The 24,722-nt window shown below is 41.3% G+C and overlaps 2 protein-coding genes across 5 annotated transcripts in view; one reads left to right on the top strand and one right to left on the bottom strand.

Moving 5' to 3' along the window:
* Window positions 1-54: 54 nt before the first annotated feature.
* On the top strand, window positions 55-5,623 carry ATP5PF (ATP synthase peripheral stalk subunit F6). Of its 4 annotated transcripts, none has more exons than XM_086631529.1 (4): window positions 55-89; window positions 1,078-1,266; window positions 3,144-3,268; window positions 5,501-5,623. In XM_086631529.1, the coding sequence occupies exons 2-4, from the start codon at window positions 1,097-1,099 to the stop codon at window positions 5,527-5,529; spliced, it is 324 nt and encodes a 107-aa protein (XP_086487655.1). In that variant the 5' UTR covers window positions 55-89; window positions 1,078-1,096; the 3' UTR covers window positions 5,530-5,623. The 4 variants fall into 4 exon arrangements, with proteins under 4 accessions (XP_086487655.1, XP_086487639.1, XP_086487664.1 ...); XM_086631513.1 differs by lacking the exon at window positions 55-89 and adding an exon at window positions 102-161; XM_086631538.1 differs by lacking the exon at window positions 55-89 and adding an exon at window positions 303-317.
* A 1,130-nt stretch (window positions 5,624-6,753) lies between these two features.
* JAM2 (junctional adhesion molecule 2) overlaps window positions 6,754-24,722 on the bottom strand; it is a 37,569-nt gene continuing 19,600 nt past the window's right edge. The window contains exons 2-10 of the mRNA XM_086618262.1: window positions 21,516-21,581; window positions 16,342-16,455; window positions 14,982-15,134; window positions 12,942-13,147; window positions 11,444-11,546; window positions 9,636-9,743; window positions 8,848-8,863; window positions 7,917-7,950; window positions 6,754-6,786 (exon numbers count right to left, since the gene is read on the bottom strand). Coding sequence (XP_086474388.1) covers window positions 6,754-6,786; window positions 7,917-7,950; window positions 8,848-8,863; window positions 9,636-9,743; window positions 11,444-11,546; window positions 12,942-13,147; window positions 14,982-15,134; window positions 16,342-16,455; window positions 21,516-21,581 — 833 coding nt within the window. The remainder of the gene's footprint in view (window positions 6,787-7,916; window positions 7,951-8,847; window positions 8,864-9,635; window positions 9,744-11,443; window positions 11,547-12,941; window positions 13,148-14,981; window positions 15,135-16,341; window positions 16,456-21,515; window positions 21,582-24,722) is intronic.

Raw genomic sequence — 24,722 nt, 5'->3', positions numbered from 1 at the left:
CGCCAATCCGCGGGCGGGGGCGGGGCTCGCGGAGCCAGTCACTCCAGCCCGTTTTTCCTCGCCCGGAAGAGTATCGCCTACTTCCGGCGGTAACGGTCGGTCGCTGGGGCTGTTCCGGTGCTCGCTCTGTCCCCGGCGCGGCAGCTGAGCGGGGCCGTGTGGTGAGGCGGGCGCCGCTGCCCCGGGACCCCCTGTGCGCAGCCGCGGGGCTCAGCGCTGTGGCGGAGCGTCGCCGCGCGGGCGGGGCGGCTTCCCGGCGTGCCTTGCGCGGGAGGGCGGGGCGGGGCGGTCGCGGCGGCGGCGGTGGTTCTCCCAAGGTGACTGCGGCCGGGCCGGGGCGGCCTCGCCGCGGCTCCGTACCCTTCCTCTCGGGGGGGCGGCTCCTCCTTTGTCCGTCTGTGCTTCGGTCATTCGGGCTCTGGGGCTGACGGCACCTCCCGGCCCCGCTGCCTGCGGGGCGTTCCTGGGCGGCCGGGGCAGAGACAGAGGCGCGGGGGGAGCGGCGGCGCCGGTGGTGGTGCTGCTGCCTTTGGCTGGTTTTAAATTGCTACTTTTTCCTTAAAAAGCAAACCAAAACTTGGCATTGCCCGGTCGTTCTGGTGGGGGTGCGAGCGAAGTCGGTCGCAGCGCGCAGTTGAACGGGACGCGTGGCGGTGTGCGCGGTGGCATCGTGTCTTTGACCTCCGTGACTGAGTTTTCACCTCAGGTTGCGTGCTGGTTTAAATATCCTTTCTGGCTCAAAGCCCACCTGTCCTGGTTTCGGCTGGGACACGGTTAGTTTTTCATTTCAGCAGCCAGGAGAGCTCTGTGTTTTGGTTTTAGTCTGGGATTCGTTATGAGAAGAATGCTGACAGCGCACTGATGTTTGTAGTTGGCGCTGAAACCTCAAGGACTTTTCAGCTGCCGTGTTCTTGCCAGTGTGCAGGAGCACAGCAGGATTGGGGGGAGCATAGCCGAGACAAAAGGTCCACAACTCCCCTTACGATTTGGACGAAATTTTTTGCTTTTTTTTGCATATGCATTGTGGAAAGAGCTAGCTAATTCTCTGTTTCTGTTTTGGATTTTTTTTTTTTTTAGCTGAAACATCAGTGTCATCATGATTTTGCATCAGATTCTGCGACTTTCTTCCCTTTTTCGCTCTGCTGTTTCCATTCACTTGCGCAGAAACATTGGGCTTTCAGCTATTGTCTTTAATAAGGCAAAAGAGCTTGATCCAGTTCAGAAGCTCTTCTTGGACAAGATCAGAGAATACAACACAAAGAGCAAGTAAGTAAAGGGAATTATTTTAAGGCTGATGGCAAAAGGGGAAAAATGTTGATTCTGACAAGTGTTAAAATATTTTAGCTCTGAATAGTATTCAGCTTGGTCTCTGAATACTTAAGGTATGTTTCTACATCAACAGCAACATTGTGTTAAGTGCTGAGGTTACCCAGGAGCAGACTGAGTTATTTCAAAAGGCATTTAACTGTTTGACATCTTACACTGATAACCTGATCTTGGTCTGGTAGTGATGGAGTGAAACTGGAAAGAAGAGCTTCTTGAGGCAAATTTCTCTTTTAACTTCTGAGAGCCCACGTAAAGCTGGGTAGAAGTATTTCACAAAAATATTTTAGCTTTGGGTGAAGGATGGCACAATTGTTTGTTGGTTGGGGTTTTCTATGGTAGAAGCATAATACTTTTTTGCAGCTTTCACTGACAGACTTCTTTGGTATAAAATGATAGTTTAAGTAGAAGGTATTCCCCGGTTTAAAGCTAAATTTAGAGCAAACCTAGCTCTTGTGCTCTAAAAGAACACCTGAAACCACTGACATATTGGCTGACATGTGGTGAGAGTTCTCCTGTTGGTGGTATGTGCTGGTGCAACAATATATTGAGAAGGTGGCATTGGTAGTGTTGAAAATGGAAAATTCTATTTTTTCCCCCTGTGGCTCAGTAGAAAGTTGCTTTATTAGTGCATTGACCATTCTGAAACAAATTTCTAGTTTGCTCACAAACAACCTGAGTGAGTTTAATTCTGCTCTGAAATTTCCAGCAACACTTGTTGCTAATGTCATGAATGAGAAGGCTAGTTCTTGCATGCTTGACAGAAAATGTCCATTTTTCCCTCTTTTTTTAAAGAAAAAAAAAAAGTAAAGCTGATGTCATTCTTCTTAGGGAGTTAAGGCAATGAAGTTTTTGTACACTATGGAAACATAACAGTATGTTATTTTTTACCTATATATGTGCTCTGTAAATATAAAAAATCCCTCTTTTTTTTTTTTTTTGGTCTGGGGAAAATGGATATTCTTCAGTCTTTTTTCCAGAAGCTGAATGGAAATGGCCTCCAAGAGCAACTGAGAATGAATGGAACTGTGAGGCTGGTTCATTAAACATCTTAATAAGTAGTTAATTGAAATGTAATCTTAGATTCTTGTAATATTGAAGTGAACTATTTAATAGGAAACTAAGACTAGAGTAATTCTGTGAAATTTATTCTTGGGAAAGAAATAAGCCACTTAGTTCTACTGGAGGAAAGTGCATGTTTCCACACTTTCAAACTAGCCCGTGTAGGGAAGTATATTTTCAGTGGCTTTACCAACCACATGCGATACCTGTGTTGGTACTACTGAGCAGTGGTAACCTAAAGAGTTACTATTTTTATTTGTATTGTACTCTTAAGAAATTCCTATGTGAATCTATATGAATGTCCAGTGCTCTGTCTCTTGGTTTTTTGCTTGTTTAGCATTCAAATTGTGTCCTCTTTGCAAGAATAGTTAAACTGTATTAACCAAGATGACTAATTCAGAAATAGCAGAGGTACAAATCTAAATTTTGTCAAGAAAACACATCTGAGACAGATGAAACTAAGCCTGAAAGCCTGGGTACTTAGTGTAGTTGTGTGTCTCAGAAGGCTCCCTCTGTAGCATGGGTTTTCTTTGTTGATAGCAGAAAGCCTGTGCCTTACCCTGAAACCTTCTTTATGTGTCAGGTAAGCAGGCCCTACTGTGTGTCATACCTTGACTTCTGAATATTTCAAGTGGTTTGTTGCTTTACTTGGTTGTCAGATTGTTTTTTTTTAAATTTATAAATGGCCATGAAAATGTAGAACCTCCACATGAAAATTCAGAACTGAACTGTTAATCAGAACTTTTAATGTTTTTTAGGCAAGCTGGAGGGCCTGTTGATGCAGGCCCTGAGTTTCAGAAAGACATGAACGAATCCCTTGCTAGACTTCAACGGATGTATGGTGAGGGAGATCTAACCAAATTTCCAGAATTTAAATTTGAGGGTGAGTTAACAATCTTATTGAACTTCTAATTGCAAGTAAGGACATGTTCATTAACTGGTTTTCTTACTAATTCCCATTTAGTTTTTATTTGGATCATTAATTTCATGTCACATGCCCTCAGTGAACATCCTGACTTTTGTACAGTTCACATCTGATTCCATCTGACTCTTTTCTGTTTCTTTGGTTTGCTTTTTAAATTATTTGCCTTTTTCAGTAAAGATGTAGACTTACTTATGCTGATGCTTAACCAACCTTGCAGGCAGACCAGGCTATCTTAATTACCCTTCACAGACCCTCACGAAATAGCCTAAATATAAATAGAAATAGCCCAGGGCCTATTGTTACTTTTTTTTTTTCTCATCCTCTCAAAGAGGTCAGCAGGTTATAATTTGAAAATCAGTTGTGTATGTCATCCAAACTGCCATTTCTAAATTTTGTAAGCTCATCTGGAGAGTCAGCGATTTCAGAAAATGAACATAGAACTTAACTTTGTTAATTTCGTCACAATGTAGTCATAACTATGTTAAACCTTTTTCTTCAGTTACTTAGGTATGGCTTGCGTTTAAGTGCCCTAAGTTTGTGTTAGCATGTTTTCATATTACCCAGATTGATTATGACAAGAAGAATGCTTGTGATGATTGGTTTCTCAAGAATGCAAAGAAACTGCACAGACTCTGCCTTAGGACATAAAGGCAACTTTTTTTTTTTTGTAGGCAGGCTCATTTCTAAAGTTGTTTGGGTTTTTTGCTTGCTTATGTAAGTACAGCTCAAAGTCTTACTTGCTCACAAGCAGTTTTAGCTAAAGTCGAGTTTTGAGGGAGTAAGCTGTCTTTCTGATAAGCTGTAAGCAGCTGGTAGCTGGGATTCAGCAATCTTTTCAGTGTGCCAGTGAATTTGGTTTCCGTGGCAAGGTTTTGGTAGCAGGGGGCTGCAGGGGTGGCCTCTGTGAGAAGAGGCCAGGGGCTGTCCACACATCAGACAGAACCAGTTCTAGCCAGCTCCAAAATGGACCCACTGCAGGACACAGCTGAGCCAGTCAATGATGCTGGTGGCACCTCTGTGACAATGTATTTAAGAAAGGGTGGAAATTGCTGTTTCTCCTCTCAGCCCTCCTGTGGAGAGGAGGGAAGGAATGGGAGAGTGAGAGACTTGGTGTGCATTTGGCAGCAGCAAAGGTCAACCCACCATACTCAATGACTTGTAATTCTGATCAGACTAACTGGAAATTCTGATTTAGAGTAGAAGCACACCTAAAAATGTTTTGGGGTTTGGTGGTATTTCAGTTGGATTAGGGAAGAACTTGGTGTCAGACTGTTGCTGGTGCAAATACAACAGAGCATCTGTAGAGCAGGATCTATGGTGTTTCTTTTTTTCCCCCCCTCCAGTTTTAGGGATGTAGGGATTTTTCTTAATAGTAAGTTTTATTTCTATGTAATATGTGACACAATACATATTACAATTTAGGATGTTTCTGTAATGAAACAAAATTCGTGTGCCCACAGGAACAGAACAAAGCGGGGGGGAAGCCATGTTCTTCTACCACTGTTGCCTATCCTTAATCTAATTTCAACAAGTTTTCAAAACTAAGCAGCTAGATGGGTAGAAACTTAATTTTTTGTCTTAGTGAAGATTACTGTAAGCTGTGCCTTACCTCTCAGACTCTTTGTAGCAAAGACAACAGGCATTAATAGCCCACCTGTCAAAAGCCCTAACTCTTCTGAGCTTGTACCTTTGCCATCAAGAACTTCTTCCTCAGTGTTTGCATGTGGGGAATATCTTTTGCTGAGTGGAGTTAAAATTGTGCACTCTATTCTCTTAATCAGCTATAAGACCCTAATCAAGAAGAGCTTGGTTACTTGTTCTTGTATCATAGCTGTGTTGGAAATACTAGTGTCGTCCAGTAACATTCTGGTCGACTACTTCAGTTTCTCTGCTGCCTTCTCCCCTACCCCAGGTGTTACTCAAAGGTGTTTTGGCAGGCTGTTACTAAGGTGTACGTCTGTCCAAAACCTTATGCATAACTGCTCTAAGGTGGGAAAGACCTGTCTCCAGTGCTGCCCATGTCCAGTCGTACCCCGATACAAACAAAAGTGGTGTAGACTGCAACGTACAAGAACTTGCTTTAGCTAGCCAACTTAATGTTTAGTTTTCTTTGAGTAACAAATAAATGGTGGTGTTTGAGGCTGCAATAAAAAGTGACTAATATGAGTCTTCTCTCTCCCCTTCCTCTAGAGCCCAACTTTGAGGAGACTCCGAAGTGATGTCTGCAGGTTGTACACCAAACAGCAGTGTACATAAGGGAGTTGCTGAACATGGCACCAGTTGTAACTTAATAAACACAGTGTTTCAGTTTGATTTCAGAAGTGTGAGTAAGTTCTTATTTGCATGGTCAGCGTAGTTAGCTATGATTGTCACCTCTATGAAGCTACTGAGGCATCAGAGTAGTGTTTCTCACTGTGAACTGCAAAACTCCTTTGCCAAGCTACATTTTAGTTATAACACTGACAACGATACACCAAGAAGGAACTTGGTTTTTTGAGTGTGTCACATCCAAAAAGCTTCTGCAGAAGAAAAACCCACAAACTCTAAATTTGTAGCAAAGCCTTACGGTAGTGATGGACCTGCACAGCCAAAAGAGTAAGCACAAGTATACTAATTTTACACTGCATCAATCAACACACAAGTGATGAAGTGTTACTCTTACAGAAGCAACTGAAACCTGTTAAGGAGGCTGTGAGATTTAAACTTCAGTAACTGAATTATTGACACGCACACTTCAGGTTCTGAAGAACTATTTATTTGTGACACTTCAACAGTTAGGGTCCAGGTACTACAGCTTAAGTTGTACTGCCATGATTTTTCTTCAGAGTGAGGTTACGTATGCAGTCTACAGCAAGAGAGATATACTTCCTTGGGAAAGAGAAGCTGTAGGCATTTTATACCAGATGATAAAACACTGCTTGAGCTCCAGTTAGAGGAAGCTTTATTCTGTGAGGACAGTGAGTTTAAGTTTGCGTGTCTGCTTATGCACTTATAGATGGCTTTGGCAAATCTAATACAATGCCAAGGGTACTAATAAAGTAGAATCGCAGGAGAGCTGGAGTCCTCGACAGTGACAGAGACATAAGTAGTAGAAGTAGTGGTAGCAAGGTCATCTATGAAAGTTACTTGAACAGATTGTTCCAAGCTGTAGGAGTGAATCATGTATTGCTGCATGTACACGTGAACAAAATGAGAAGTCTTCACACAAATTGACTTGTATATTCAATTTAGTTTCATCTTTAAGTTAAGGGTTTTTTTTGTTGTTTTTGTTTGTTTTTTAAAAAAAAAGCAATCACAGGTTGACTAGATCTAAATATTGGCAGTTCCTATTTTCAGCATGTAGTACGTGGAAACAACATTTACAGAATAGAGGTCTAAAGATCCCTTTGATACTTTCGTATAACAAGTAGTCATTTGCTGTCCCTCACAGAGGCTGAAATCTTCTAAATAACAAAGGACTTGGTGTGCTTGAAATCCTAAAAGAAGCAAACAAGGTTACATAAGTAATAGTTCAGAGTTTTTAACCAGATTAACATGTGGTGTACATTTCAGAAGAAACTATGGCATTGAGATTGAAAAGAAGCATGCCTGCAGCACTGTTAGTTAATGTTTACTCGTTTCTGGAAAGGGAAGTCTACAGAATGCACTGTTCATAGAAGTAATAAACTATTAAAAAATACAAGTATCAAACAGCTCTGTTGAGCACCTGATTCATAAATGCATTAATACTGATAAGCAGGTACCGCAGCTCTTCAAAGTTTGCTCCTTTCCACTCAGAGCAGCCAGGCAGCTGGCCGCTAAGTTTCTTACATACGTATTAGGTGAAGAAATGCGCTTATGCTGTTTGTTATAGCTGCTGTTCAGTGAGGTTCTGAGGCTACTAACATAGCCTTAAATAGAAATACTGAAATTAAGTTGCTCCTAGCTGAAGCTTTAGTTGGAACTCTGTTCTTTTTGCACCAATCTGAAAAGCTGGAGCATTGTACCTGCAGTTAAAAGTCCTTGAGCCCTCAATGAGGAAGGGAGGAAAAAAGTAGTCGGTTTAGCTTCCATATTTAGTCAAGCCTTTTGACCCACATTAATGTTAAAGGAATTAAGGCCCATATGTTCTCTCACTGCTGCCTTGGACGGTGTGTGAGTTATGTTTCCTTGGTTAACCAAAATGCGCAAGGCAAGGCAGAGTGAAAGACTTCACAAACAAGAAATGGCATCGTTGAGTGGACAGTACAGAGATGAGATTACCAAATAATGTAACTGTGTTACCTTTTTAGTTTATCTGATGGAAGGAAACTAATTGGGAAAGAGGAGAGAAAAGAATGAAAGAAGCTAATAGAGCAGGGAGATGTAGGAAGAAGTAGGTAAAAGACAACCAGGTAAAAATCTTGTTAGTGTGGTAAAAAAAAGATGCCAAAGTATGAAGCAAGGTGCTGTAGTTGTACGGCACTTGAGGCTAAGTAATAGGAAGCTATAAATGCACACAGAGAAGGCATCTCCAGGTATTGGTGGCTTGAAAGGTTTGGGGAGGTGTGCAGAAACATCACAGATATAAGGAATTCTGAAGATGTGTAAAACTTTTTAAGCACACTACTGAATGCAAAATACTTGCCTTTTCACTCGTAGATTGATAATTGGTCTTCTTTCTGTTAACAGGAAAGGAACATAGGTTAAATAGTGACTTTTCTGGTGTTAGTTTTAACCCTTTGAGAGCCTTATTGATGAATGCATTTTTCCTGATTTCCAGCAATCCTTAGAGTTTTTTCCTTCTTAGAAAAAAAGTTACAATAACAAATCCATTGAATGCTTTTAGACAGCTGTCATTATCTCTTGAACCACTGCCAAATTACCTTCCCTAGCTTGTCTTTTTAGTGCTTCCAGTTACGCTTTTTGTCTCATTCATGGCCAGTATAAACAGCACCGTATTTTAAAGTACTATTTGTATTTCTCTTTAGTACTACTTTTTACCTGCTATTACCTAGAAGAGCTAAGATAAACTTTTAAAAGCAAAACAAAAAAATTAATTCGTGGGCAGCCTCCAATGAAGCACACAATTTTAGCCTTGTTTGGGAGCACTAAAAATAGCTTGAGGAATTCTGACTTGCTACTAAGAAATTTACTTAAAAATTAAGTAGTAATTAAGTAGTTCAGAAATTAAAGGAGTAGACCACACTCAGAAATTTTCCACTCCTCACACTTTTACAAAATATTTCCTGAAATAATCTGTAGACATGGATATGAAGACAGTTCAATTTGTTTCTGAGCATCTTTTGTCCAGTTTGGAGACAAGTGCATGCATGTAGCTGAGTTAGGGGTGTAAACCATAACTATGTAAAAAGACACACCTCTGCACATTCATCACAGTAGTAATGCTTAATTCATTTTCTGACCAGCACACTAGTTCTTATTAGCTGGTGTGTTCAAAAAAGCCACTGTACAAGAATCGTGCTGATTGTTTAAGGCCTTTCTCATAGTAACTAAATCATCAGAAACCTAAGTTAAGTTTGCAGTGATTTGTGCACTACTTGTGTCAAGATACTTACTGGGAAGAGCTTTCATCTGAAAATGAAACAAAAAAAAAATTAGCACAAGAACATTTTCCATAGCTGCTTTAAAGTTCTCTGAAATGGTTATTCATCACTTATTCAGCTCTTCAGTTTCTAGGAGTTTTTGAACCAAATGTCTTTTTGCTGTAAGTTGCTTTCAGAGGTAAATAAACTTCCAAGTGAACAGGAACTCTTACAGCAGCTCCCTTAGCCTGTTACTTTCAGGCAGCAGACCTTCTCAGACCCCGACATTTGGCATCCCTTCCTGCTGTGCTGCACTCTACAGGCACTAGTGTAAACGCCTCGGAGAGGGTTGCTGGGTGTCGAGATTTTTGCAGCCATCCTTAAAAGCAAGTTTTCTCTACGTGCACTTTCGCCACGACCCAGGAGAGGGAGCCAGTAATTTAGCTTCCCCTTCACCAGAACTCGGCCGCTCAGGCCTTTTAGACTACGAATGGATTTGCATGGCTCGTTTTCATGTTGCCTTTTCTTTGCAGTCCCTTCTCAAAACTAGAGTGGAGATACTCTTGGAACTAGGGTTAGGCTCGTTGTTCTCCCTAGACTGCTGTTTGGTAGCTTTATGCAACTGCACAAACATCTCCGTGTCATTCTTAAAAGTATCTTCTGCAGTAGAAGCTGGCAGGATAAAAAAGTCTACACAACAAAGTTGCTGTTGTAATGCGCTTTAGCACCATGGAGTGAGAGCATTCATGAAAAGGAGCACGTTACAGTCAGAAGTACAGACTTTTTTTGACACAAGGAAGGAGTGATTTTACTTTACTTACTTGTAAAGTAGCCCTTTTTTTGGGCATAAAATACTCCAAGGCCACACAATGCCATTACCAGAGCCACGCATACTACTGCAGTGATGATACCACTTACATTAAGGTCATCTGTAATTATAAAACATAAGTCCTATGTTACAAGTTGTAAAAATTTCCATTGGCTGGATTTTTTTTCCCTAATTACTACAGGCACCTTTGGCCCAAGCTACATAAATTTATTAATAAAACACATAGATGTAGATAAGCAGTCCAAAAGCATTACTGTATCACAGCCAAGTTAACAGTAGTGTCCAATACACTTCAACTCCTTAGTTCAGGTCAAAAGTAAGGAAAGAAAAAGAGGGATCAACGGATACATACTCCTTATTATACCTATCCCCACTAAGTATTATTCAAGTCATGTATCTCTAAGGGAAAATACCTTGAAGTATTTTTAAAGTCTTAAAACAAGTGTTTTCATGTACTTAGTTTGCCTAAAATAATGGAAACAACCGATGACAGTGTCAGATCTCAGTCCTGAAGAACTCCTCAGGTGAGTTATTTAAAATTCAACACTTTATTTTTAAACAGCAATTAAAATTCAACACAAGAGAGGCCAACAAATATTTTAGCCTGAATGCTTGAAGTTAAACTCTACACTGGGCTACCAAAACATCTAGCCATTTTTATTTTGAAGGCGACGACCCATGCCCATTTCCTGACAAAATCACTAAAAGTTTCAGACAATCATCTATTTTAGGAAAAGCAAAAACATCAGCAAGCAGAAGCATTTTCATAGGTTTTTGTTATTTGTCTAATTACTTATTTGGATCCTGACTTTAAGCATACAGTAACACATGGTTGGGAATTTCACCCCCAAATCTATCAATTTTTGTGCACTGGTTGACAGCAATTTATGACTTCCGTGAGTACTTCCACAACAGGAGGATCCTATCTTTGTAGTTTGTGGAACACTTGTTCCTAATGAACCAGGAATGCATTAAAAGCCATGATACAGTGATTTTCAGCTAAGTTCTAAGAAAGCACCAGACAATTGCTTATGGAATACTTGGACATGAACTTCTGTACAGTATTTGTTAGGATCTTATAGGAACTTAAAACTTTTCTTTACTGTCTGCTTTGCTATCACATCTGCAAGAGCTAGTTTTATTTTTTGCAAAAAACATTCATACATTTTGGGTTATTATAGACTCTGCCCCTCCAGCTTTTGCTAAATTCTTTATTAGCTGACCGATGTTACAATTCACCTACGCTGTGCAAGTAGAAAAGAAACAGGCAGCATGTGGGGTTTTTTTATTTTTTTAAGATCCACTGCATTCTTCAGTGTTCCTCTGGCAGGTATGAATGAGTCATTCAGTTAAATTTCTGATCTGTTACATTAAGATCTCACATGAATGCATCTCAAAAAGGAGACTTTTAATAAAGAAAATAAGCCAGTGGACTGGCACGTTACGCTGTACAGCTTCCATGAAAGCATTTGGAAATATTAAGGATCTCATATGGATACTGCTGTTGTGTGAAGTTCAGTGTTGAGCAAACTTAATGCTGGCTACTGCAATAATTTTAAGGTATTACTAGCTGATTTTCTGTGAAATGCAGAGAGAGGTGTTTGTGCTGTAAGAAAGGAATGCTTTAAGTAGCCACAGCAACTGCGTATAAGGAACTCATTATTACTATTCCTCCCCTAAAATGCCATCATCAAACAAAAAGATATAATTCAATCTGGTCGTAGCTTCTCAGTTGCATCATTCAATAAAATAATTCATATTGCAAGACTGTTTTACACCCTTATTTGCTTTGACACATACCAATTTGCATTCGCTTCACTGAGCATTTCTGAGATAATCCAATCCCATTGGAGGCTTCACAGAAATACTCTCCAGTGTCATTCTTTGTAACTGTGTTAAATAGCTGTTAAGACAGAGTCCAAAACCATTATCAGAATGGAAAAAAATTCAGAATCTCCTGTGGGATAGAAATTTTGACATGTCAACAGGGTTTGGTTGGTTGCTTGTTTTTTTAAACAAAAAAAAAAAACCTGAAATACAGTGAGAAATTCTTGTCTAGTTTGACCTCATAATTCAGCTCCATGGTCACATCCCCTGGTCCTTAAATTCAGCCTCTGGTTTAACTGGGTTCTTTTAGACAGACATTTTAACTAGATGGCATGTATCTACAAGGAGATTCTTTTTCAGTGGATCAGTACGTTCCAACAAAATGCAATTTTTTAGACATGCTCTAATTTCAGAATCACTGATATCAAAGTTTTGTTCATATCACAAAAAAAAAGTTCACGTAGTACAAAAAATATTTCACATGGAAAGTTTGTGGGCTTTTTCCTCCCCCAAGAAGTGGCACTTTCTAATGCTAAACTGCACTATTTATCAAATACTATTGCTGTAAAAATGAAAATAAGGAAGCAAGAGACAGAGACTGACCTCATGTCAGTTCCAGTGTTTCTCTGTACTATTTTCTTCACTATTAGACCTGTTAACTTTTTTCCTTCAATATATCCTGTACTTTAAGATATTCAGAAGTGATTGGTAATTTTGAATAGTCCACCTAATTTCCACAGTGTGCTGAAAGATCTGCAGAACCTCTGAATGCTTAGTCACATTTCAGTTTCCAGGTTTGATCACGCACAAGAGCAGGGTGTCCTTAGGCCAACTCCTCTGAAAAATCTTAGCTGACAACGCATCATAAGCTGTATGTATCAATTTTTTTAGAAGAGTCAGCTAATGGGTGAGGGATGAGAAAGAGATGGCCAGTTCTGAGGGAGGGGAAAAAAACCCACAAAACAAAACTAAAACAAAAAACACACTACAGTTACTTACAGCCCCAACTCATTCCCACTGACTTCATGAGTACTGGACTAGAACCTGTAAATGCCACTGGATCGCACACATCCTGGACTGCACTTGGTGCTTCACTCATACTGAAGTGTGTGAAGTTGTATTTCAGATTTTAAGGTGTTATCAAGTATAACTCTGTTGACATACTGTGAGATCATTCTCACCAGCTAACTGACAAGGTGAAATTTGTCACGGATTGTCTAGATTCTGCTCATTTCTCGTTACTGCAGCCTCACAACTCACCCAATGTGTCTGTCTCACTCAGTGCCTATGGCTTGTCATTGCTCTGATGCAGAAACACCTTATAGGTTTGTTGGCACGTATCTCAGCATGACATTGATTCCGACAAAGACCGTGTGCATTTTTGGATTGAGACCCCTGTGCATCACCGTGCTAAACAGTAAATCTGGTCTTCTTGATAGCTGGTTATTACAGAGTTGGTTATTACACTTACCAGAGTGCCAGACTTTTTATTCATGGTGTAAGTTATGTTTGCTGCTCTAGCGCTGCTTGTTCCTGTCTTTTCCAGTAAGGCAACACCGTTCTTGTACCACTGGTATTCAGATGGAGGAGACCCCTCAGTCTCCTTACAGCTCAGTTCCACTACTGTTCCCGTCATTGCGGAGCTGGGTACCTCACATACCGGAGTGGTTGGAGCAACTGGACAATGAAATGGCACTTGTTAACGCAGTCTTACCAGTATTGCCAATATGAGAACAGTTCGACAGTCACTGGTGAGGAGGTGAGCACTTGGCGTACATGTTCAGCAACTACCACATTAATGAAAAAAGGTGCTGGAGAAGGGGTTGAAGGCAGAGTCCTACTACCAGAGAGCACAGTAAAATTTGTGAGTTCCTAAAAATGGAAGAGGCTTGCTCCCAGCCCACCCCACTACATGCAACGTCATCCTGTCTCCAATCTATACACTCATCCAACCCCAGAGAGTTTGTTTCACCCCATTTCTTATGTGGGGGGACCTCTTGCTCTCAGACAAAGGAGGGATAACTCAGGGAATCTGTAGTCTAGAAATTCCACCCTCCCTCTCTCCCCCACCCCAGTATTTAAAAACAGAAATGAGGAGTAGGAAAAAGATTTTTTGAATTAGAAGTAGTCATTTTTTTTTTTTAAAATGATTGTCAGAAAGAATTAACAAGACTGGCCAGCACCACAGCCATTGTGTAAATCCCAGGTTGAGGACCAAAACGAATTGGCTACTAAATTTCAGTTTAAATTAAAAACAAACATTCCCACATACAGAGGCAGGAGAACTGATCGTTCCTTCTGCCATGAAGATGAACATCTCTTTTCCAATTACTCTTATAGGAACAGGAAAGATATTTAATTTTGGGGTTTTTTTTGGTACTAAAGTGGTACTAACTTGAAGCTATGTAGAAGAAAACTAAGGGTGAAGAGGCATGCATAGTACATTAAAAGCATGAGTGACACCTTAACAAGTATCTATAGTTTTTTCTTGGCTGCTTTTAAAATAAAAAGCAAAAATAAAGAAAACCAAGTTAAATACTAATTCCCAAATACTAATTTTCAAAAAAGTTTGTGAGCAGCACACAAACTCTCCTTTGGGGTCTAAGATTTCAAGTTTACATTAAGAAGCCACATTTAAAACAGGAAATCTGTTGAGAGAGTGGAAGAAAGAAGGAAAAAGTGGCATTACCTCATTGGAGCTAATAAGAAGTTCATGAATGTCATCTTTTGTGAAGAACTTTGAGATTTTATTTATAATTTTAAAAGATAAATTATTTTTGTATAGAAAAAAAACAACATAGAAACTACAAAAGCAAATATCTTCTTTTCCTCTATATATGGAGAAAAGAAGAAAACTCCCAACCTCTACCACTCATCCATTAGGAAAACTACCAGGAACAATGTAAGAAGAATGTGCTCAGTATTCACTTTTCCCTCCTTTCCCCAACTGGAAAATAGAACAACCAAAAACCCACAAAGAACAACCACCCCCACAAGCCAACACCATCTCTCCTGTAAATAAAGTTCACAGATTGCTAGCTCGCTGGCTGGCACTGCACAGCCATTGCAGCGGTTTCTCCTTCCAAAAACAGGAGGAGACCGTAGCGTATTGGAACAAACTGCTGCTTAGGAATATTTGATAAGAGTTGACAGATGCTGACTTTTCAGTGCCAAACACCATGATCAGCTTATCCAGATTCTCGGCCACTGAATGACTTCAGTTTTAGTAGACAGGGAAGTTGCACCATCACATAAATAGCACACTTGCTAAATTTTGAGAACTGAACAAGGCATTTGTATCAATAAAAAAGAAACAAGTTATGTGCAAGTGTGCATTTTGCAAAGCCCTTTCCTGAGGTGGGCTGTAGAACGCATGTGTACACATGGATTTATAAACCCAGCCCAAAGATGAAAAACCCAGCAGACACACACTATATGGACCTGACCTTCAACGCCCCTTGCCATCATTCAATTCCTTTACAGAAGCCCAAGCAATAGAGTTTGTTTGTACCCAATACTGTGAGAGTAATAGTAGCCTCTCCCAGGTGCTGCCCCTCTTCGCTCTTTGCACTGATTTCACAGCGGTAGGTCCCAGAATCCTTCCTAGTCACATTTCTGATACGGATTCCTGTATTCAGCATCTCTGCTCGGCCTCGAAGATCACCTGGAAGGGAGAACAGACAGAGAGGTTTCTGCTCTTTGCTTATGGCAAATATCTACATCTCACTGGCTTGCTCTGAAATTGCATACAATTTCTAAACTATTGCTCATTTGTTCACTGTTAGTTATCTGTCACCAACGAGTAATACGTAATCCCTCTCCCAAGACAGTCGGTGCCTTCCACAACTTGTCCATTTAGTCCAAAAAATCTCAGTTCAAAACTCTACATCTGTCATACTGGAAGATAGAATACTTTTTTTCTGCAGACTTTTCAAGAAAACATGTATAGCAGTAGTCAGGTGACAAAAGAGAGACATCATTTTCCACTAGAGGGATGACAATCACTAACTTAATTCCCTTACAGAAAGATTTCTGCACGAGACCACAGCGAAACATTTGACATTTTAACTTGGCAAGAAAAAATTGACGGATTTAGCAAAGATATGCCATCAGACTTCTTACGATGAGGTCTTGTTCATTCTAAAGCTTGTTATGAAATTAGAGTTACTTGCACACACACAACCAGGAGTTCCAGTGTCTCTCTAAATTAAATATACGCAGAAAAAAAAAAAAAGTCCATCAACAAGACCAGCACATCTTGCAAGCTCTACAAACAAATAAAATTGCTGTGCTTTTATTTTACTTCTCAACTTTCACTTATTGTGTACAAGGTAACAGAAACTCCTATTTTCTTCAACACAAAGCTGAGGTACATCCTTTTAAGAACACATAAACAGAAATTCCACTTCTGAAAAGAATACAAATAATTTAAAATATACAGCTGAGTTTATATTTTATGTATATAAAAATTGCTGCATTATTCATAGCTAAGACTCCAGCTCTACAGGAAGCTTCAGAAGCCTTTTCGCAGAACAGGAGTGCAGAGCTTGCAGTAATTTGGGGGAGTTTATATTTGGACATAATTTAATTTTTGAAAAATTTCAAGAAATGTGCAGTGCCATTTTTCTTAGTCTTGGGTTTTATTGCATTTGACTTCATTATAAAGGTAACTAATCATTAACGATTTTATTAAGAATTTATTTCTTTTTTTCCCCTGAGGAAGCGTTCTTTTTCTTAAAAGGACAGCTGTTCAGTATGGAGAGTCAAGAGCACTCTCCATCATTTTGCTAATGTTATTCCCCAAGCAAGAGTCAATATCTATGCTAGAGAAGGACGTATTAAACCATCAGTTTAAGTTTGTAGTACTTTACCTGTAAATTCATCTTTGTAGTAGACAAATGAGACTCCTTGAGACTGGATTTTCTTCCATTCTATTCTTAAGCTCATTCCTTTTGAAACTTTATGCTTGCAACTAAGAATAGCCTCTAGAGGAGAGAAAAGAAAAAAGTGCAGAAGGGAAAACTAGAGACTTTCACATTGTGTTTGGTACACATTCAGGCTCCATGAAATTAATATTCCCCCTTCAAAAGAATTTGAGCAGTCAACAAGGGTCAGATCTACTTCTCAAAGTGATCCCATCAGACTTTCTCCAGATCTACACAAACACAATGGGGAAACAGAAACCAGTGATTTTCCTATACTTCAGTGGCTTTTGGATCAAACTTCAGAAGTTGGGGACTAGATACTCCCATGCTGGATGGGCACAGATTCTGTATTACTACCCTCATTTCAGGTTTAAGTATTTTCTTCAGTGAGCAGATCACGATTAGAAAAAAAGGACTCTGACCTTGTTAAAAACCAGTATTTTGTGAATTGACATTCTGAACTCAGTATCAGGAGTTTGATGTTTAAATTTATAAGTTAAGGCAGACAGAAAACATATCAGTAAAAAGGTTAAATATTCTCCTAGGTAACTTACACACTTAATTACAATTTCACATTGGTTATTCTAAGTGTATGTGGAAGCTGAGAATTGGTTTCGTTAATGTCACCCAATCAAGGACCTTTTCCATGCAAGGGTGATAATAAGTAAAGGGGGAACTGACAAACAAAAACACAGCAACACAAACATGGCAGACAAAGACTAACAGAGAACATGACCATGTTCTCTAACAGAGAACATGACCGTGGGTCTCCAGACAAACTGATGGGCCTGTAGTGTCTGCAACTGGCACGAGTGAGGGTCTCTGTGTCAATGTATGGAGGGGGGGCACAGATCTTTGTGAATCTCGAAGCACATGTGCCTGGAGTTCCAGCTCTTGGGGAAGAGAGTGGTGATTTCAATGGATTTAAGGCTAGCAAGTGGGGTGACACTGGGGGGATAGGCACCCCACCTGTGGTGCTGGCTGCTGGAGGCGGGGGGTGTGTGGAGCATGTGGAGTATTTGTATCATCCCCAAACTTGGTGTGCCTGGAGGTGTGTGCAATTCACTAGCAAACCTCAAGCTGGGTGAGCTAGTGAGCCGGAAGCCCAGGGTCAAGGCAGGACAGTGAACAGGCAGAGGGGCCATGCTGGTACTCCAGGGATCCATGAACATGCATGTGCCTGTGAATCTAGAGAGCATCATGTAAGGACTTTCACCACCAAACTCCAACCTCTACCCATCAGAGAGGAGGAAGGAGGCTTGGTTGTCTACAGTTCATGTTTTATGTGAGCCCAGGCAGTGTTACATGTGGGTGCTGATGAAGGCAGCACCTTGTCTGAGGAGGTCTGTGTAGCTGGCAGTGTCAGTGTCATGAGTGTGTGTATGTGTGGGCATGCACACGCACGTACAGATCTCTGGGATACACACACTGCCTTGCTACTAGATCAACCTGGAATGAGAAAGCAGCAACTGTGTCCATCAGCCTGTGACAAAGATCCACGTCTCTAGGCACACTGGGCTGGGCTCCAGTGGCCAGGCAGGAGGAATCCCCAGGCCCTGGAGCTTCTGAAGGCAGCAGCTGCTCTTAACATCCCTTGGCTGTTTCCTTTTATTTTTCTTGAGTTCTCAAGAAAAGAAGGTTCATACAATTGTATATCTTTCTGTCTGTCCGCTCAAGTTTCCCTGACTTACATGTAGCAGGCATCACCAACCAAGTTTCACACAGCAGCTGAGCTTTCTAGAATTGCTGAGTTTTGCTAAAGTTGCCATAAGTGGGTAGAAAACAAGACAAAATTAGTGCTCCTAATAAGGAACAGGTCATCCTGGGAGCTCAACTGTTCTTTTTTCCTCTCTACGCTAGTTTGTAGGTTGTATCACAGTAATTGTGGTCTATGGCCAAGTCTATAGTTATTATGGGGGAACTGAAGAGGAAAAGAAGACATGACAAACTGTATAGGTGAGTTATTGGGACAAACTCAGTGTTTCAGTACTTCTACTCTTTGTGGAACAGCATGCTGGAATTCCTCCCCCCCCAGTAAATGACTCAAGTCAAGGTATTAAGAAGAATTGTTGGGAGGCAGTATCAGAGGAAAGAATCCAACCACACACCTGGCTGTCTTCAAATCTATAAACAAAGTAAAATTTAGTATCTCCCAGAAACTTCTGTGAAAGAAACACACACAATATTCATCTTGTCACTTTAGACTGCTCATCTTCCAACAACCGCCAGAGTATCATGGATCAAAGGCCTTTACAGTTTTGACAACGCCCATCTAGTTTCAAGAGACAAACGTCCACTACTCAAACATATGGTCAATATGCATTTAACCAGCACCCTCATTTCCAGTCTCAGCAAATAAGGCTGAAGAGCAATTAAGAGCTACTGGCAGATCTGTCCACTCACCCTTTAGAGTCTGATTTCCCAGGTCTGTTATGTAGAGAAACAAAAAGCTTCCAAGAGGCCAGACTGGTAGCCTTGGTGATCTCTCACAGCGGAAAAAATGTCCAGACTTGAAAGAAATATTGAGGCAGGAGGGCATTCTTTGCCAGAAACATGTTACACACACACTGGCCGCTTCAAAAAACATGCTGTGCACTCAGGAAGCCCAAGGTTCCTGGCTTCAGGTTGAGTGGATGGGTGGAGGCTTCCTGAACCTTAAGATTTGATAAAGTTTCCTTTCCATTTTGTTTTTGTATCCTTCTAACAAAGAAAAACCATCACTCAAGCTCAGCTTGCTTTTGCTACTGACCTTGTGACAGCTGGGTGGTCTCATGAGTTGGTCTGTATTAGCTGACACAGAGACAGCTCAGCTGAAGTGTTCTCAGCTGAACAAGTCACCTCCGTCTCAAATGAGCTGCCTTTTTCTTGCATAGTATGTTTTTTCATTTCAGAAAAAGCTAGCATTGATGGCCTCCCACTAATCTTATTCGGAGAAGGAGAACGGAATGGAAGGGAGCACATGCAGAACAGAGACAACATAATGAAACCCTCCTTAGTTATAGTTTCCCTTTCATGTTTTTTCCCGTATTAACAGAGTCAGTAAGAAGTATTTTCCAGAACAGATCTACTTGACTTGCACTAAAGTAGGCCCACAGGACGCTGTGCATCAGCACAGGCTCTGCCAGGCCTGGAAGAACCTTCTGGGACCTTGGAGAGGTCTGGACAACATTTAATTTGGATTTGCATCTGGTCTGGAGCCAATCATTTGATTATAGAATCATTGAATCATAAAACATTTCAAGTTGGAAGGGACCCATTAGGATCATCGAGTCCAACTCCCTGCTCCTCACAGGACCACCTAAAATTAAACCATATGACTAAGAGCATTGTCCAGACGCTCCTTGAACTCTGACAGGCTTGGTGCAGTGACTGCTTCCCTGGGAAGCCTGTTCCAGTGACTGACCACCCTCTTCTACTTATGGTAACAGGAGTTGGAGGAGAACAGAAAAACACATTTCAGATCAGCTGCATTCAGTTGAATAGCTATGTCTATCAGCTCCTGCCATTCCCTGAGTGCTGCTACACAAAAAGAACTCAGCATGGCATCCGGGCTGTGTTAAACTGACATCACTCTATCACACAAATAACAAAAGAACAAAATGCAAGCTATCTATCACTTAAAGACAGAAGCTAATCAAGCTTTAATATTACTTGAAAAGCTTCTCTCTTCATTGAACATAAGCCAGCAGTGTGCCCAAGCAGCCAAGAAAGCCAATGGAATTCTGGCATGTATCAAAAACAGTGTGGCCAGCAGGAGCAGGGAAGTGATTGTCCCCCTGTACTCAGCACTGGTGAGGCCACACCTGGAGTACTGTGTCCAGTGTTGGGCCCCTCACTTCAAGAAGGATGTTGAGGTGCTGGAGCAGGTTCAGAGAAGGGCAACAAAACTAGTGAAGGGTTTAGAGAACTTGTCCTATGAGGAGCAGCTGAGGGAGCTGGGACTGTTTAGTCTGGAGAAGAGGAGGCTCAGGGGGGACCTTATCGCTCTCTACAATTACCTGAAAGGAAGTAGGGAGATGGGGGTCAGTCTCTTCTCCCACTTTATGAATGACAGGACGAGAGGGAATGGCCTCACAAGTTGCGCCAGGGAAAATTTAGGTTAGATATCAGGAAGAATTTCTTTACAGAGAGGGTTGTGCAATATTGGAACAGGCTGCCCAGGGAGGTGGTAGAGTCCCCATCCCTGGAGGTGTTTAAAAACTGTGTAGATTTAGTGTTGTGCAATATGGTTTAGGGACCCTGACAGTGCAGGGTGAATGGTCGGACTCGATCCTGAAGGTCTCTTCCAACCAGACGATTCTATGATTCTCTTGCCTGTCCTGAGCTCTAAATGTATTAGGTTTTCCTTCCTCAAAAGTGGCAGGAATACTTGACAGTAGCCCAGTAGACAGCTTTAGAGACCACCAAAGTATTTTATTATTACCTCAAACAGATGAATAAAGGGTAAAGCTCAGCAAACAGTTCTTTCAATTCCCAAATTCTCATCTCTCTCCATTCCAACCAAATGCAAAGAAAAAACAAACGAAAAACCCCACATAACCCACAAACCCCACAAACACACAACTAGGACTCCTTTCTCATCTATCCAGCAAACATCAAGTTTTCCTCCCAGCCTCCGTAACTTCTCTAGCACATTATTGGAAATCATTTGTCATTTTACATATGACATACATAAATATGCAAATAGCCATTATAGTTATTGACAATTAAAAATAACCATTAAATTACAGTTACTGTCAATTAGCTGACTTACAGTTGTTCTCTCTAGTCCCTCACTTCCCTTTTGTAAGATAACTAATGCTCTCCTTTCTATCAGTTCCCAGCATTTTAAGCGGAAGGAAACCCAGTGGAAGTTAGTGAGCTACCAGGACTGACAAACAAGTAACAGACTCACAGAATAGGTGAGGTTGAAAATAACCTCTGGGGACCACCTAGTCCAACCCCGCATCAAGTAAGAGAAAACAGGGACAAGACCAAGATTACACAGAGCCAATGGAGAGAGCAGGAGCAAGACCCCTCAGGAAAGTACGACACTCTTAACAGCTGCACAGCTTCTGCATGCATAGCTTGCATGTGTTGTGTATTTATTAAAAATAATCACAGCAATGCCCATACTGTACCCTTAAACTCCTCTGCTTTTACATTTTTGTTATCCGTTTCAATGGAAATTCCAGACACTTTACGATCTGCAAGGGGAACAGGAAAAAAAAAGACAATTCAGCAATAAACACTTGTAATTTCATATGTGCTTCAGCAGCTACATGCAATATTTTTGAGATTTCCTTACACTGAACAGATTAGATATTGTCTACTAAAGAGAGCACGGGACTAAGAGCTAGACCAAGGCTGGCCACGTGGGTGGCCTTGAACAATTTATCTTTTCATCTCCAAGCCCTGGCACCTGTAAAAAATAGTAATACTTCTCTTTTACAATAGCATGATAATATTTACATGTGAAAAGTTCTATATAAACAGTAAACAATGTTTTGTACTGGAGTAATGTATCAGTCTGTTTCTACTTGAGAAGACTTGTATTAATCCATAAGTGTATTTTCCATTGTATTCCTATTACAAGGCAGGCATGTTTACTGAAGAATATCATGTACAGGGTAAAAAAAAAAAGTGTGCAGTAATTGGTAGTTACCTCAAATTCTTGTTGAAATGAGAAAGAAAAATTTCTATAGTTTTATATCAAATAGAAAAAAAAATCCCCATATGTTCTTCGATTCCTCTTGTATCCTCTTTTGGTTTAAAACCATTACCCATGTCCTGTTGCAACAGGCCCTACTAAAAAGTTTGTCCTATCTTTCTTATAAGCCCTCTTTAAGTACTGGAAGGCTGCTATAAGGTCTCCCTGAAGCCTTCTCTTCTCCAGGCTGAACAACCCCAATTCTCTCAGCTTGTCTTCATAGGAGAGATGCTCCAGCCCTCTGATGATCTTTGTGGCCCTCCTCTGGACCTGCTCCAACAGGTCCATGTCTTTATTGTAATGAGGACTTCACAGCTGGATGCAGTAGTCCATGTGGGGTCTCACAAGAGCAGAGTAGAGGGGCAGAATCACCTTCCTCAACCTGCTGGCCGCACTTGGATACGGTTGGCTTTCTGGGCTGCAAGTACACATTGCCAGTTCATGTCCAGCTTTTAATGCACCAGTACCCCCAGGTCCTTCTCCTCAGGGCTGCTCTCAATCCCTCCATCCCTCAGCCTGTATTGATACTGGGAGTTGCCTGGATCCATGTGCAGGACCTTGCACTTGGCCTTGTTGGAGCACATGAGGTTCACTTGAGCCCACTTCTTGAGCATGTCCAGGTCTTTCTGGACAGCATCCCATCCGTCAGGTGTGCCAACCGCACCACTCAGCCTGGTGTTGTCTGCAAACTTGCTGAGGGTTCACTCAATCCCACTATGTCACTGATGAAGATATTAAACAGTACTGGTCCCATACACCATCATAGAACAACGTGGTTTTCTTCTCACTTAAAGATCATTCCTATTGTTCAAGTCTGACACTACAGAGAGAATTCTCCACCAAAACTGTTGCTTTGGCCCTTTCCTTACATAATTTTCTAGTGCTTTTTTCAGCATCCTTTAAAACTACAGATTGCGGTTCTATCAGTTTCTATAACTACGGCCTCTGTGAGTCGTGGAGCAACAGTCAGAATAAGTATCTGAGCCCTCTGCACTGTCGCAAAAGTTCAGTTCCTCATTCCCTGTATCCTGTTGTGGCAGGCTGACCGTGGCCAGCTGCCCACCTGGCTGCTCTCTCAATGCGACGGGGCAGAAAATAAAAATCAAAAAGCTCATGGGTCAAGAGAAAGACAGGGAAATCACTTAGGAATTACCACCACAGGCGAAACAGACTAAACTGAGAGAAAATTAATTGCTTATTGCCAATTAAAAATGAAGTGCAGGGGTTGTGAGGAACGAGGGCTGTGGTCAATCCATAACAGTGCCTCTCTGCCACTCCTTCCTCCACATGCTTTCCCCTGCTCCTGCATGGCCTCCTCCCCATGGGCTGCAGCTGCTGACAGGAGCCTGCTCCAACACACGCTTCAGATTCCTTCAAAGCATATCCACTCGCTCCAGTGTGGGATCCTCCATGGGCTGCAGTGTGGACATCTGCTCCAACATGGTCCTCCATGGGCTGCAGAGTAATACTTGCTCCACTGTGGTGTCTCCATGGGCTGCAGGGATCCCCTCCTCTCCCCTGGGCTCAGCTGTACCCTGTGGTGGGGTCAGTTGGAGCCAACTGGAACCAGCTGTGTCCAGCATGGGGCAGCCCCGGCCACTCCTCACAGAGGAGCCCACAGCCCCTGGCAGTGTCAGGGCACCCGCACCCCATACTCCAATATTACTCCTCAGAGTTGCTGACTTCCAGATATCTCACCATCCTCTTTCCCTCGTCCCTCTTTGTACGTCCAACACTTCTTGTTTCTAAGAGAATACAGCTTCACACTTGGTAGCAAAGTAAATTTTCGTATGTCCACATTACCAAAAGACCTAAGTTTGTGTGCAGCTATGCTGTCCTTAATATGTTTTGATTTTATCATCACCTTTGTGTTACCCCAAAATAGTTACAGCATAAGTTTACAAGACAAAAATAAGAACTGAAGACAACAATCTCAGCAACGCCATTTATATACCCTTAGAATACTGAAATAGCAAAAAAAATATTTGCATTACAAATAGTGCTTGGAAATTTTTTCCACCTCATCAAGAAAGGAAACTTTCCTGTTGGACTTGGAAAAGAGAAATAGAAAAACCAAAATGACCTCCCACACACCCTGTTGAAACCGGAGGAGGGAAGCGCTTTTTCAGCGCCTCCCGAAGTAACCATTACTCCTGCATGTCCACACAAAGCCCATCTCCTTGTTTTTGTCCAAGCTGGGTCTAGAATAAAGCCTGAAGTCATTTTCCTTTTAACTTAATAAGCCCTATTTAGATTTATGGAAAGAGAATTAGCTTTTTACTTTTACCCAAACCATGTTGTTTCTAGAACAATAAACCCCTCCATATCCTATATGCCAATGGATAACAAATCATGTTTATCTGTTGAAATAACATCTTCCTTCATGTGTTCATGATGAGGAGGAGCATTTGTTCTGAGGCTCTGGCAGCAGATAACACTTGTTAACACCTAGGTAGGAAGCATTTCTAGGACTCCAGTGTGTGGGTAAAGCCCTCTACAAATGACTGGCACATCAGCCTTCTCTATCTGGACACAAACCAGCTCAAACACATGCAATTCACCACTGTATTACAGCCACTGTTTCATGGACCTGGAAATTTCTCTCCTCCTCTTTAATACAGATGTTATGCAGCTCATT

The sequence above is a fragment of the Tauraco erythrolophus genome, chromosome 1 (genome assembly GCF_009769465.1).
Source record: "Tauraco erythrolophus isolate bTauEry1 chromosome 1, bTauEry1.pri, whole genome shotgun sequence".
Lineage (NCBI taxonomy): Eukaryota > Metazoa > Chordata > Aves > Musophagiformes > Musophagidae > Tauraco > Tauraco erythrolophus.
The sequence above is the reverse complement of the archived record's forward strand: the minus strand, read 5'-3'. Positions and strand labels throughout refer to the sequence as shown.

Excerpts from the sequence above, each read along its gene's own strand:
- ATP5PF (XM_086631529.1), top strand. The coding sequence starts at position 1,097 with ATGATTTTGCATCAGATTCTGCGACTTTCTTCCCTTTTTCGCTCTGCT. Across the intron at positions 1,267-3,143 it reads GAATACAACACAAAGAGCAA|GCAAGCTGGAGGGCCTGTTG; the intron begins GTAAGTAAAGGG and ends AATGTTTTTTAG. Across the intron at positions 3,269-5,500 it reads TCCAGAATTTAAATTTGAGG|AGCCCAACTTTGAGGAGACT; the intron begins GTGAGTTAACAA and ends CCCTTCCTCTAG.